Source organism: Poromitra crassiceps (assembly GCF_964638095.1).
Source record: "Poromitra crassiceps genome assembly, chromosome: 5".
Lineage (NCBI taxonomy): Eukaryota > Metazoa > Chordata > Actinopteri > Beryciformes > Melamphaidae > Poromitra > Poromitra crassiceps.
This window is the reverse complement of record NC_139642.1, coordinates 28,468,169-28,482,419: the sequence shown is the minus strand read 5'-3', so window position 1 is coordinate 28,482,419 and position 14,251 is coordinate 28,468,169. Positions and strand designations below refer to the sequence as shown.

Below are 14,251 nucleotides of genomic sequence, written 5' to 3'. Positions count from 1 at the left end.
GAGCTGGTTAGCGCCTTGCAAGGCGTCGGTGTATGTATGAGTGTGAATGGGTGAATGTGAGGTATTCATTGTGAAGCCATTTGAGTCGTCGATATACTAGAAAAGCTCTCAATGAATTTTCAACCTACTTATTATTATTACAATGGACTTTCACGCCCTCACCCTTCTGCATGAAAGCACATAGTGGGCGAATGCTGTTTTGCACACAAGTAGAGTGATATGTCTCGTCCACCGTGAGCGTGAGGTGTGGTGTGTCCAAACATATTAAACATATGCTTTGAGATCTGCACTGTATACAGTGTTTGATTGAATGAATCAAGTTGATCAGCCCTCACCTCCACAGTCTTGTGCTGGTCAATGCCTAGGCTGTGCATCAGACGGAGGACCTGTTCGCTGTACTCGCCGACGCCCACCTCGCCCTCAGCCGACAGCGCCGCCTGCTGGTACAGCACGGGCCTCTGCACCGGCACGTCCAGCGCCATCCACTTGTGCTCCTTGATCTGGGCCACCGACAGGCGCTTGGACGGGTCCAGGACCAACATCCTGCGGATCAGGTGTTCACAGTCTGGCAGGGACGGAGGGCGTGGGAGGAGGAGGAGGGAGGAGGGAGAGGGGGGGGGGGGGGGAGAGAGAACGTAGAGGGGTTATGATGACATGTCTACATCCCTCCTTATTTTAGATCACCGCAACTGCAAAGGAAGCGCGAGTTTCTGTTTGCCACGGTGCTGCTGAGCGCTTCTCGGATAAGCTATGAGGAAGCAAGCTGAACGCAGACTGAAACCACAGAGTGTTAAGCTCTTCTGAATGTGGTCCAGATGAACTGAGGCAGAAAGAACACTTAGGGGCTTAACATCTCCACCATTCTCTTTGCTTACTTCTCTGCCTCCATCTCCTCCGAACAGTGTGCGGCTACGCTCCTTTGCCCTCTCCTCCCCTCCTAATGGGAGCTCCTCTCACCTCTTGTTAGTGGCTAGATGAGTTTGACGTCAGACACAGCTGGCTTCTTAACAGGATTACAGTTCCCCTGGCTGCACCGCTTTGGCTTGACTGCACCCCTACTGCCTGCCTGCATTCCTGCCTACCACCCTGCATCCTCCCTACCCATATACATATACCCTGCTGCTGCTGCTACTGCCAAGCTCTTAACCCATTGATACCTGATGCAGCATTTGTGTGTGTATCCCTTTAAGACCGCGAACCGCGTGTCTTAAAGGGATACACACGCAAATGAGGGATACACACGCAAATGAAAAATCAGGTATGAATGGGTTAAAGACAAACACCCCCGTTTCTGATTGTGACACGAGACGAGAGCTCTACCGCTTGTTGTTCTTGCCTCGATCTTTAATACCGGTTGTTTTTCCATCTGTTTCCATTGTGGAGATTGTCAGAGTAAAATGATTGATTGACTGCTTATTGATTGATTGTTCCCCTCCTCTCCAGGTGGGGCGCCTTTTTGACATAACAAGATATCTTCTGATTTTGGACTGATTTATCATTCTAACTGAAAATGGAACTTAAATGCACACACAAAAAACTATGTGACCATGTGATAGGAATGCTATGCTTAATTCAAGTTACTGAACTTCCAATGATTTTAATGAATAATTTAAGCTTGGATTCCTCTGAAGATTGCCCCAACAACTTCTGAGGCACAGCAATAAAGCTTCTCAGTTTTAAATACCAGGATCTGGTATTTATGTTAAACATGGTGGTGATTTTAGCGTTAACAAGGAGTTAAGGTGAATTGTCTAGATGCATTAGAAGCCTATGGCAAGTCAACGTGCTGCTGCACTAATGCCTACAGATATCAGATCGCAGCCACAGAAATCAAAACAATTCTGTCGGCCAGTTAGGAGACCTCACCAGTTCTTAACAGAAAGCCCAAAGAGACCCGGGTGCCAACGCTGACCCCCTGCCACACATTCTTCCTGGTTGCCCTGCTGATCTACTCATGTCCGCTCGCATTGGATTGTTTTCTACTTCATGCCTGGTGAAGTAGCCAACTGCATTTTTGCCCCACTACGTGTACAGCACAACTAATGTGTCCTCCTCAATCGCATTCTAACTCCATGCCATGGCATTTTAGCAGCTTGCCTAGCTACTAAGCTCCAACAGTTAAGATTTACTTCAAATTTGCCTGACCCGGGCCTTACTCAGCTATTCATCTCTCAAGTTTAACGGATAAGGCCGCCAGTTTTTTTATGCATTGCTTACTGCCAACAAATCTTTAAAAAATAACAAAATGCATTGGCTCTACTCTTTCTGACTTCTCACCGTTTTTAGCCATCAACTGGGAAATCATTCACTGGCTCGAATTGTAAGCTAAAAACGTTGAAATACACCTCACAAAGACATTGCTTCAATTTGAAAACTGGCTGTTACTACAAAATGTTTAGCTATTGTGGGAAAAAAAATCTTCATTACGCCGGGGACTATTTTCGGTGCTACAGTACAGAACTACTTTCCTGAGATCGCAAAGTGCAGCCAGCCTTAAGTTGTTTGAGGAAAAAGTCGGCTGGCCCAGTGTAACAACGTGATTCTTAGGCTGCTTTCTCACTGGGAACGATTGCTTTCGTTCCGTTCCGTACCCGGGAACGATTGCCCCCCCCTCCCCTCTCCCCCGCTGGTCAGCTTTCACATTACAACATTTCTTCCGCGCTCGGAAACGGAACAGAGTGCACTTGCGTCATCAACTATGCCTGGAGTTTATCCTCGCCCGTTTGTTGTCTATGTGGTTCGGAACGGTTGGCTTTCACACTCGCAAGTGTTCCGTGCCCGGGCACGGAAAAATCTAATCAGGTCATCATCCTTGAGTCCAAGTGGACATTTAAGCCAAATTTGAAGAAATTCACTCAAGGCGTTCCTGAGATATGGCGTTAACGAGCATGGGACGGACATACAGACGTACAATCAGAAAACAATGCCTCTGGGAGGCGTAGGCATAAAAACACCGGCCTCATCCTCTAAGAGGCACATCGCTCCAGTCTTGTTTATAGCAACGGCCGAGGCCCTGCACATTTCTCACAGCTTCAAACCACCAGGGAAACATGGACTATGCAACTGACCCAAACTGAATGACTGTCTAGAAGGCTGACTGACTGACTGGCTGACTGGCTGACTGACTGTCTCTGGCCAGTACATACCATTACGCCACAATGACTCAACTGCTGAACCATTCCAGTTAACACTTGCAATGTGTTAGCGGTGTGGAGTTACACCGAGTCCCCCAATGAAGCACAGCGCCAACTCTTGATACAGTAGCCTTGAGCCTTAAAGTGCAGACAGCAGGTACCGAGGCTGACTTGATCTGTTACAGACTACAGGCAATACATCATAATATGTGAGTTACTGTTGGGAACACAGCGGAAAGACTTGGACAGATAAGGGAGAGGACAGACTCGGGGATTAGTTTTGTTTGTTGTTCTGGACAGCATGACTCAGGCTGTCCTGTACCCCTATCTACCACAAGCCTGTACAATAGCAAGGGAAAGATACAGTCGATAAGACAACACAGACCACACGTTTCTCAGTGTTGCTATGTTCCAGGCAGCCAGAGTTTATCATGCTGGGCTGTGCTGTGCTGTGCTGTGCTGTACTGTACTGTGCTGTGCTATGCTGTACTATGCTGGGTTGTGCTATGCTGTGCTATGCTGGGTTGTGCTATGCTGTGCTATGCTGGGTTGTGCTGTACTGTGCTGTGCTGTACTGTGCTGTGCTGTACTGTACTGTGCTGTGCTATGCTGGGTTGTGCTGTTCTGTGCTATGCTGGGTTGTGCTGTACTGTGCTGTGCTAGGTTGTGCTGTGCTGTGCTATGCTAGGTTGTGCTGTACTGTGCTGTGCTGTTCTGGGTTGTGCTGTTCTGTGCTGTGCTGTGCTGTGCTATGCTGGGTTGTGCTGTACTGTGCTGTGCTGTTCTGTGCTGGGTTGTGCTGTGCTGTTCTGTGCTGTGCTATGCTGGGTTGTGCTGTACTGTGCTGTTCTGGGTTGTGCTGTTCTGTGCTGTGCTGTGCTATGCTGGGTTGTGCTGTGCTGTTCTGTGCTATGCTGGGTTGTACTGTTCTGTGCTGTGCTGGGTTGTACTGTGCTGTGCTGTGCTGTGCTGGGTTGTACTGTTCTGTGCTGTGCTGTTCTGTGCTGGGTTGTGCTGTGCTGTTCTGTGCTGTGCTATGCTGGGTTGTGCTGTGCTGTTCTGTGCTGTTCTGTGCTGTGCTGGGTTGTACTGTGCTATGCTGGGTTGTGCTGTGCTGTTCTGTTCTGTGCTGTTCTGTGCTGGGTTGTACTGTGCTGTACTGTACTGAAGGCTTGGCTAGTCAGAGCAACAAGAGGAGAGGAGATCTACTGTTTCTAGGTGGAGGAAACGGCACACTCTGTACTCCTGGGGCTGGACCATGTGTGTGTGTGTGTGTGTGTGTGTGTGTGTGTGTGTGTGTGGGGTGGGGGTGGGGGGGTCGGTGGGCGGGTTGAGTGTCGGTTTGCCTGTGGGGCTGACATTACACTCCTACATTCCCCTAACGTCTTAATTGTTTCAAGGTCCTGAGCAAAACCTGAGCAAAACCTGTCCACTCCCTCGCCAAGGCCCCCTGTGGAGAAAGTGTTACAGACCGTTACACCCAATCCCCCCTGTGGAGAAAGTGTTACAGACCGTTACACCCAATCCCCCCTGTGGAGAAAGTGTTACAGACCGTTACACCCAATCCCCCCTGTGGAGAAAGTGTTACAGACCGTTACACCCAATCCCCCCCTGTGGAGAAAGTGTTACAGACCGTTACACCCAATCCCCCCTGTGGAGAAAGTGTTACAGACCGTTACACCCAATCCCCCCCCTGTGGAGAAAGTGTTACAGACTGTTACACCCAATCCCCCCCTGTGGAGAAAGTGTTACAGACTGTTACACCCAATCCCCCCCATGTGGAGAAAGTGTTACAGACTGTTACACCCAATCCCCCCTGTGGAGAAAGTGTTACAGACTGCGTACAGGACTCAGGCAGACAGACAGAGGAATCCCTTTTCACAGAAACACAGAGAGATTGAGTCACTCACACAGACAGGCAGGCAGACAGATTGTCTCCTGAAAGAGAGAGGCAGACAGACAGAAAGAGAGACAGACAGACACAGACAGAAAGAGACAGACAGACACAGACAGAAAGAAAGAGACAGACAGACAGACAGACACAGACAGAAAGAGACAGACAGACAGAAAGAGACAGACAGACAGACAGACAGACAGACAGACAGACAGACAGACAGACAAGAAAGAGACAGACAGAAAGAGACAGGCAGACAGAAAGAAACAGGCAGACAGGCAACAGACAGACCGAAAGAGACAGACAGGCAGACAGAAAGAGACAGATAGACAGTCAGGCAGGCAGAAAGAGACAGACAGGCAGGCAGATAGACAGACAGACAGACGGATAGAAAGAGACTGGCACACAGACAGACACAAAGAAACAGGCAGACAGACAGACAGACAGACAGACAGATGGACAGAGAGAAAGAAAGAGACAGGCAGGCACACAGACAGACAAGAGACAGACAGAAAGAAAGAGACAGGCAGACAGAAAGAAACAGTCAGACAGGCAGGCAGATAGACAGACCGAAAGAGACAGACAAATAGACAGACAGAAAGAAAGAAAGAGAGAGGCAGACAGGCAACAGACAAACAGAAAGAGACAGACAGGCAGACAGACAGAGACAGACAGACAGATGGATGGACGGACAGAAAGAGACAGACAGGCAGACAGACAGACAGACAGACAGACAGACAAGAAAGAGACAGACATGCAGATAGACAGATAGAGAGGCAGGCAGGCAGACAGACAGGCAGACAGACAGGCAGGCAGACAGACAGACAGACAGAAAGAGACAGACGGACAGAAAGAGACAGACAGACAGACAGAAAGAGACAGACGGACAGAAAGAGACAGACAGACAGGCAGACAGACAGACAGACAGGCAGACAGACAGACAGACGGACAGACAGACAGAAAGAGACAGACGGACAGAAAGAGACAGACAGACAGGCAGGCAGACAGACAGACAGGCAGACAGACAGACAGACGGACAGACAGACAGAGACAGACAGACAGACAGGCAGACAGACAGACAGACAGACAGGCAGACAGACAGACGGACAGAAAGAGACAGACAGACAGACAGAAAGAGACAGACAGACAGACAGACAGACAGACAGACAGACAGACAGACAGGCAGGCAGACAGACAGGCAGGCAAGCTGCTGGAAGCATTCACTGGCTCTTCCCCAGGTTACATAAACAGCTCCAGCTCTGGAGTTAATCTGTCAGCTAGCTAGCACAGCCGCTAACAGCAGGGCTGCTTTGGAACAGTTAGCCTGACTCATTCTGGAGCCTGCACACGCACACACGCACACTCTCGCGCACGCACACACACACACACACACACACACACACACACACACACACACACACACGGCTGTAGAGGATGGAGGACAATGACGAGCTGTCTCCTACTGTATTCCCTTCAAATGAGTGTGGTGGTGCTTGTTAATGAAGTGACCCCCTCACCAGCTCTAACCACAGCAGAGTGTGCCAACAAACACACGAGTCAAAGAACAGTTACAATGTCTTCCTCAGGACTTTTCACTGCCTCGCATGCTTCACTTCATCACAAACAGCAGTAGAAAGAATCAGGGAACCGGGGGCATCCGGCAAATGTTGGTTTGTGGACTTAAACCTACAAACACCCGGGGTGCGTCCTAACTCCTCCCACCACCAGGCTGCTGCGTATGAACTACATACTTTCACTATGGGGGGGGGGGGGGGGGCGAAGCTGTTGGGGCGAGCTGCTCTCAGCTGCTCTCACCTTCGGTCATGAAGTAGGGGATGCGGAACCTTCCCTCCAGGACTCTCTGTCGGAGCACAGGCAGAGTGGGTCCATCGAAGGGCAATGCACCACACACCAGCACGTACAGCACCACCCCCATACTCTGCAGAGAGAGAGACGATGCACACGCACACGCACACACACAATATGGCAAATTATTATTATTATGATATACAGCAGGCTATAAACTGCGGTTGGGAAATCATAATGATGCACCCCCTCACCCCTGCGGTGCACGACAGAAACAAAAGCTGGTGAGTTTATGACATCAGGACTTTGCTCCCACTATTAAATGTATATCAGATACTGAAAACTAAATGATATCAGCCGATTTCAGGTAGGTAAGTAATGTAAAGGTTCACACTATGAAAGCTATCATATCAACATCGCTTGATAAAATAATCCAAACTACTGGGGTTAAACCCCCCCCACCCCTTCTAATGATGTCATTCTCCTCTTCTCTTACCCAGATGTCCAGCTGCGGGCCCTCATACTGTTGGCCCTCGAAGACTTCCGGGGCAGCGTAGGGCGGGCTGCCGCACCATGTGGCCAGAGGCTCCCCGGGCTGGAAAAAATTCCCAAATCCAAAGTCTACACCGGAAAAACATAGGGGTGTGGGGGACGGGGGGGGGGGGGGGGGGGGGGGGTGAGGGGAGAGAAAGGGATAGAGTTCTTATATCAAAAAATGTACGTTTGTTAAAACTGTAAAAGCCATTTTGATCCTGATTTTGTACATTGTGACTGTACAGCAGCTTCTGCAAAAAGCTAACCGCCGACTAACTCTTGTGATTCACCTTGAAAGTGGAAGAGTCATAGAGGTCAACACAAGCTGAGTCATTTATAGCTGCGGTGAAGTATGATCATGTCAATGAGGTCACATGAACTGTACAACCTCAACTGTAACAAGGCAACACAGATGGCGTGTGTATACCTTGTGCCTGAGCATGTGTTTGTCTTGGAGGGCTCTGACTCGGCAGGTTTTGCATAATGTCATATTATGTGATCTGCATATTTGTACATTGAGGAAATGGGCTTCTCGTCTGAGGTAACCCCCCTGGAGACGGACATGAGGTCACCACCACCACCACAATGCTGCGTTCCGATTGGTCATCCGCGTACAGCGACTAGAACTCAAGACTTTATCTTCATCAGAGGAACGAGACAGGGAAGTCAAACAAGCTTGTAGTACGCACACAACTCTGAGAAGTTCAAGTCTGCCTTTCATTAAGAACCCAACTAAGAGCTGCAGTAATATCCAAGTATTGCCAAATCTCCCCTAGCCAACTTGCGTGCCTGCAATCACTCAGCCTACCCCCTTTATATCGCTCTCACCCCACCTCCTACTTTCTACCCCCCTACAGTGCAGTTCTCTCTCTCTCTCCTCTAACACACACACACACGCACGCACACACACACACACGCACGCACACACACACACACGCAGACGCACACATGCACGTCGGTTCCTAGGTTTGTGTGTTTTGTTTGCGGGTTTGAAGCTTCACATCTGAGTGAACTTGCTCTTCGCTGCCCTGAGGTGTTACTTCATCATCAGCGGGGCCCTGTGATGGTGTCAGGGGACCTGACAGCTACAGCAGCACACCATCATCACACCAGGCTCACCTAAAACCCCCCTTTCTGTTTTTCCATCAATCAATAGTTATATAAAACAGAAGTGGAAAAAACTATTGCGAAAACAAACAAATAGCACTGATTAAAAAAAAAAAATCTAGCTTACATAACAGGGGGTGTAGGGACACACACAGTCAGCAGCGAGAGAGAGAATGTGTAACCAGTTCCTTTTTCTTCGCTCTGTTCTGCATCAACTTTTCTCTTTAGCAGCCTTCACAGGCTGAATCTACATAAATACAATTGACCTGCTACCGCTATGTCCTCTTCATCTGCCTTGCGCATTGTTTCAATTACCACCCGTGACCTTTACGTGATCGTCGTCGTTTCAAAACTCTCATTTCAAATTAAAATAACATATATAGATTTGATGCATGCACATCTATTTTCGCTTTCCTTTCTTTCCAGTCAGCAGTGAGGCAGCTGGTCTCTTGAGTCACTGACATTAACCTGGGTGGACACCCACGCACGCACGCACGCACGCAGCTAGTAACCACGCTACCCAGGTTGACCTCAAAGATGGGCCTGAGGATGATGATGAATCTGGATTGAAGGCCGGATTGTGACTGGAAACAAAACAAAATGGTGAGGAACATCTTGCAAGTGCACCGGAGCACACGGATAGGAATTGGGTTTGGGAGATTAGCGCAGGCAGGACAAGACACAACGATTGAGGAGGGACTAGCTAGCGGGTGTGATCAGGGTGTTAAAACTGTAATCCAATTAGGTACTGCAGTGCAGAGACAGAGAGGCAGGTGAGGTGAGGTGAAATCAGGTAGGGGTTCGAGAGTGGCGCGCTACACTGTGGGCTTTATTACAAGTATGTTTTGTGTGCGATGAAGGCGAGATGTTGAGGTTGATTGCAGGCAGAGCGGAGCGGTGCAGTTGCTTTATCGTCAGATGCTGTGTGACCCATTTCACGGAGCTGAATACTGAGCAGACTGGTTGACGTCAAGCGATCCACCACGCTGCGGGCTACTCCACTCCATAGCATGGGCGGGGGTGTGTGTGTGTGTGTGTGTCGCACACATGAATATTAGCATAGTATTAGCCTAAACATGTCCCGCTGGAATGCACTGCCGCAGCTTAAAGACAAATGTTTGCGTGTGTGCGTGGGTGGGTGGGTGTGTATGGGAGAATGTATCCTAGCGCCATTGTTGTCCCGTTGCGGTGGGAGGACAGTGTCCAGCAGTCAAAAATGTCGCCGCGTCATTTCCAATAAGAAAGTATGAGTGCATGATGGATGTAGTTATGCCTGTGTGTGTGTGTGTGTGTGTGTGTGTGTGTTGCCCTGGATTCACACTCTCTCTTCTTCGCTCACTCTGAATTCCCCCAACTTTCCCCAAACACACTCACACACTTGTTGTCACCTTCACAACTGTTTCTTTTCTCGTCTCCCTCTGTCTCCCTCGTCCTGTGGCTCAGGTCACATGACCTCAGGGTCTTTCCCTCTCTTATTAAAGGGACATTTCCAAGATTCACTGATTCATTTACGCCTCCATTATGTACGTGTTCAATTTTAATACATAAAAAAAATTGATTGTTTCTCCAGCAGGATCCCTCAATGAGGAGGTTGTCTCCACTCACTGTAGTTTGCTTTTGACATCATTTCATCGATCTTTAACACCTCGAGGGTTCGGCGTCCCTTCCGATGACATCACACGATTTCGAACTCAAAAAGTCCCGATAACTCCTAAAGCAAATTAAGTCGTAAAAGGCTGTTAACGGTTTGGGGTTATGAGATCATGTATGACATATTTGAGGCTTGGTTGTCCTTTGAGACTTTTTAAAGCGTTCTTGATTTATTCGACTGTAGGCATGTGACAGAGTTTGTGAGCCTGGTTTGAGCTCGACCCGTTCCGGTAGGTGGAGGAACACGCCTTCGCCCGCTGAGGGCACACGGAGGCGCAGTCTCCTGGCTTCCCTCTTCTGAATGAACAACAGCGCCTCCTCTTTTCTGCACCCTTCCTCCCACACTCTTTCCCTCCCCGTCTTTCTGTTTGAAGTGAAAATATAAAGAGCACCCCCCGCTACCTCCACTCCCCTCTCCAGCCACCAGGAGCGTGACCTTTCTTTGACTGACCCCTGCCTGGCTGAGCTTCACACAGACCGGCCGACCAGGGGTGGCCTTCAGAAGGCAGGCAGGCGTCACGGGACTAGAGGGGAGGGAAAAATCCAGGGCAAAGGTGTATAAGAACACCTCTGAAAGTCTGAAAGAATAAGATAATAAAATAAAATAATAAAAAATATACCCGTAGGCGGCGATGACGGGGGTCCAAGCATCTGGTGACCTCAGGGTTAAATGTGAAATGTAGACAGCAAAGAGTGCAGATTTCATCAGAGTGGATACCTACACAAGTGCACCAAATTTGGTTGAGATGGCACACGTTCATGATTAAGGCTCCTTTCACATAGTGTGCCACGCCCTACAACTGATTGGCCTATAGCGGCCAAACAATATGGAGTATGAGAAATATTTTTAATCACGGGATGCCAGAGATCATGCATACCGAATTTGGAGCCGATTGCCTCAACGATCTAGGAGGAGTTCACAAAATAAGAAATTTACATTTGTTGTAATGAGCCACGCCCACTTTAAACAATAATTACCAAATTTTATATATCGACTGAGTCATGCCCCTAGAGATCAAGGAAACGAATTTCATACGAATCCATGTGGCCGATTACGAGAAGATACACACTTTTCGCATTTGTGGTGGCCCCTAGTGGTGCAGTTGAAAATGCCATCTGTCATTTTGTTTTAGCAACTTTGCTCAACATATGGTAGAAAATCTGTTGGGATTCGATCAACGGTTAATGAGTTATGACCAATTTTGTGTTTTGTTTTGTTAAAAGTAATAAAAAAAAAATTGATTATCAAAATTTCCATTACAATGTTAGATCAGGGAAGTCCATAGATGATCCCAAAACAGTTTGGGCCCAATGGTGTTGTGTTGGAGGAGTTAGCAAAAATAAGTTTGGGGGAAAATTCAAAATGGCGGAAAATCTAGTCGGACAGAAATACGTTGACGGTTCAGAAGTTATGGACCAAAACATGAAGTGGGATGTTATAGCGCCACCATATTTTAGATTTGTGCCATTTTTCCCCCTGCTGAGTAGTGGGTGAGCATGAGAAGAAGCGGAAAAATAATAAACGGAGCAAATACAATAGGGTTCCCAGCACTACGTGCTTGGACCCCTAAAAATGGTGGTTCAGTCCTCTATCCATTTTTACCATGGTTTGGTGAATGATTGCTTTTAGCTCATCAGAAATGACTTGAATGTCTTTCCTGCATATTGTAGCTAATGTACGGGACAGAACTGAAACGTTTGGTCCTACTTTTGGGGTAGCGAGTTAAAGAGAGGAAGATGCAAATCTACAATTAGCCAAACCTGTCAAGAGTGTGGTGTTTGAGAGGTACAGGATGTACCCATCTCCTGATATCCTCCCCAGAGAGGTCTCTCTAATCACAGGCCAGGTCATCTCTTCTGTCCATCGTTTCCTGCTTCAAATCCAATCTGCTGTGTGGACTGTGAGTCAGTCAGACATGTTTGTGAAAATGACTGCTGGGGTAATAACACATCAAAGACACGGTGGACAAAGCGAGGCAAGATGAACAGGACAAACACTTGATCATCATCAGTCATCATAATTTATGATTCTGGTCTGTCCATAACTGGCTAATTCACCATTTAGAGAAAAAAAAACAAGCCACTGGATCAAGTTGTTTCAGCTTTTTCTCCAAATTTCTCCCCAATTGTACTTGGCCAATGCCCCCTGCTGTCCCGGTCGTTGCTCCACCCCCTCTGCAGACCGGGGGAGAGTTGTAAACTAGCGCATGCTTCCTCCGATACATGTGCACTTGTGCAGTCACCAGCCACTTCTTTTCACCTGACAGAGAGGAGTTTCACCAGGAGGACGTAGCGCGTGGAAGGATCACGCTATACCCCCAGTTCCCCATCCTTTAGAAGAGGCGCCCCGACCGACCGGTGCTAGTGCAGAGGCCAGGACTCACACCCCAACGGCTTCCCACCCGCAGACACAGCCAATTGTGTCTGTAGGAACGTCTGACCAAGCCTGAAGTACAGTCACTTTTTCTTCTAAGGCCGTAAATCTATCAGAGCCCGAAACACTGATTTTGTTGTACATTTTTGAACCAAGAAGCCCCACTGCACTGAAGTCCTAGGACAGGGGGCCATTTCTGCCTGGACTGGAGCCTACACTACACTATAAAGGCAACATTTTCTGTGATGGTGTAGAAGTAGTAGTGTTTGCATTCTCTGATACGCATGATCTGGGATATTTCTCACCATGAATGCAGCAGTTACATCAGGTAGTCTATTACAATTCAGAGATTAGTTGTCCTACAAATTAATACATCTGCAGCCATCCTCAGCTAGTCTCGCTTCGATCTGCTTCATGTTGTCTTCCCTATTGGCATCAACTGGATACAGCAGGTAAATACAACGCTGGCTAATGACATTTCTTGTGGTCTTGCTTCGCCCTTTGGATAGTTAGATTTTTCGAGAGGTGCGGGTAATGGTGTCTCTGTGGTGCTAGGTTTGACGCAGAAGCATAAATTATCCTTGACGAGGCCCCTGCCTGGAGCAGGAATGCTTAGACTTTGTGGCATTTCAAATATTATGCCACGGGCTCTGCATTCCCTCAATCCCGGTCTAAGGTAAACCCGGAGTCACCAGGTCAACATCCTGCATCACAAGGACAGTGGTGGCCTAAAGGTTAGAGAAGTGAGCTTGTGACCGGAAGGTCGTCGGTCCAATCCCCGGTACCGGCAGGATACATCTGGGTGGGGAAAGTGAAAAGGCAGCACTTGCGCCCTTCCCTCATTACCACCATTGAGGTGCCCTTAAGCAAGGCCCTTAATCCCCAACCGCTCCCGTGGAGCTGCTCAGCGGCCAGCAGATCAGACTGTGGGTGTACTGGTCAGCTTCCAGGTGTGAATGTGTGTCTCAAATGTGAACAGGGCGCCTCTGAAAAAGAGAGGATTGCTCTCAATGTCCAAAAGCTTCTGCACCTCTCTATCCCCATCCCCGTGGCAAACCCTGTCCTCTGTTTTAGCACAACGTTAAACAGCCCATCTCCAAATGACAATGACATCATGACAGCTTCCCCCCCTTCACCGCCCCTACCCTTCTCCCCCTGCATTCACGCACATAAACCTAAGCAGCAGGCTGCTCTGTACGTCATCCCCTGCCCCTTCACTCCTCTGAAGATAAACCTTGGTCTTTTTCACAGCAATGTCACTGACGCCAACAGACGGTCGTTTCCATGAGTCATGACCATGACGAACACCTCCCATGGAAAGTGCCTCCCTGCCATCCCAATATGCACCTCTCTCTCCTTATCTCCACCTCCTCCTCCATTTCAAAGCCTGCCTGTGTCTCCTCTTTAGCTCCTTCTCCAAAGTAGCCAATCCCCTTTCAGCAGCTCCTCTCCTCCCCCAATTAAAAGCCAAGCTCTTCCATGACTTGCCCTCAATCCCCTGTGAAGCCAGCCACCCACCCCTCTCTCCACTCTGGGACACAGCAGGCGGATGACATTCTCACCAGCTAGCCTCGAAATATCAGTTGCTTAATAATCGCCCTCTCAAGCTTTGTACCGCAGAACTCCGGCTTAGCCTCAAATCTCTGCCTTTGATTCTTCATGAGTTTCTTTCCTTTTGTCCTCTTTTTTTGTCACTGGGGGAGGATTGTTGATCTCCTCTGATCAACAATCTGCTTTTGGGGCCTTCAGATT

At 48.5% G+C, this 14,251-nt stretch overlaps 1 protein-coding gene across 1 annotated transcript in view; it reads right to left on the bottom strand.

Annotated features, from left to right (window-relative positions):
* The window catches only part of sik2b (salt-inducible kinase 2b), a gene marked incomplete at both ends in the record, with an annotated part of 48,868 nt that overhangs the window by 11,082 nt on the left and 23,535 nt on the right, over positions 1-14,251 (bottom strand). Inside the window, 3 exon segments of the mRNA XM_083637575.1 lie at positions 336-565; positions 6,844-6,967; positions 7,331-7,455. Of these exon segments, the coding sequence (XP_083493701.1) occupies positions 336-565; positions 6,844-6,967; positions 7,331-7,455 (479 nt within the window).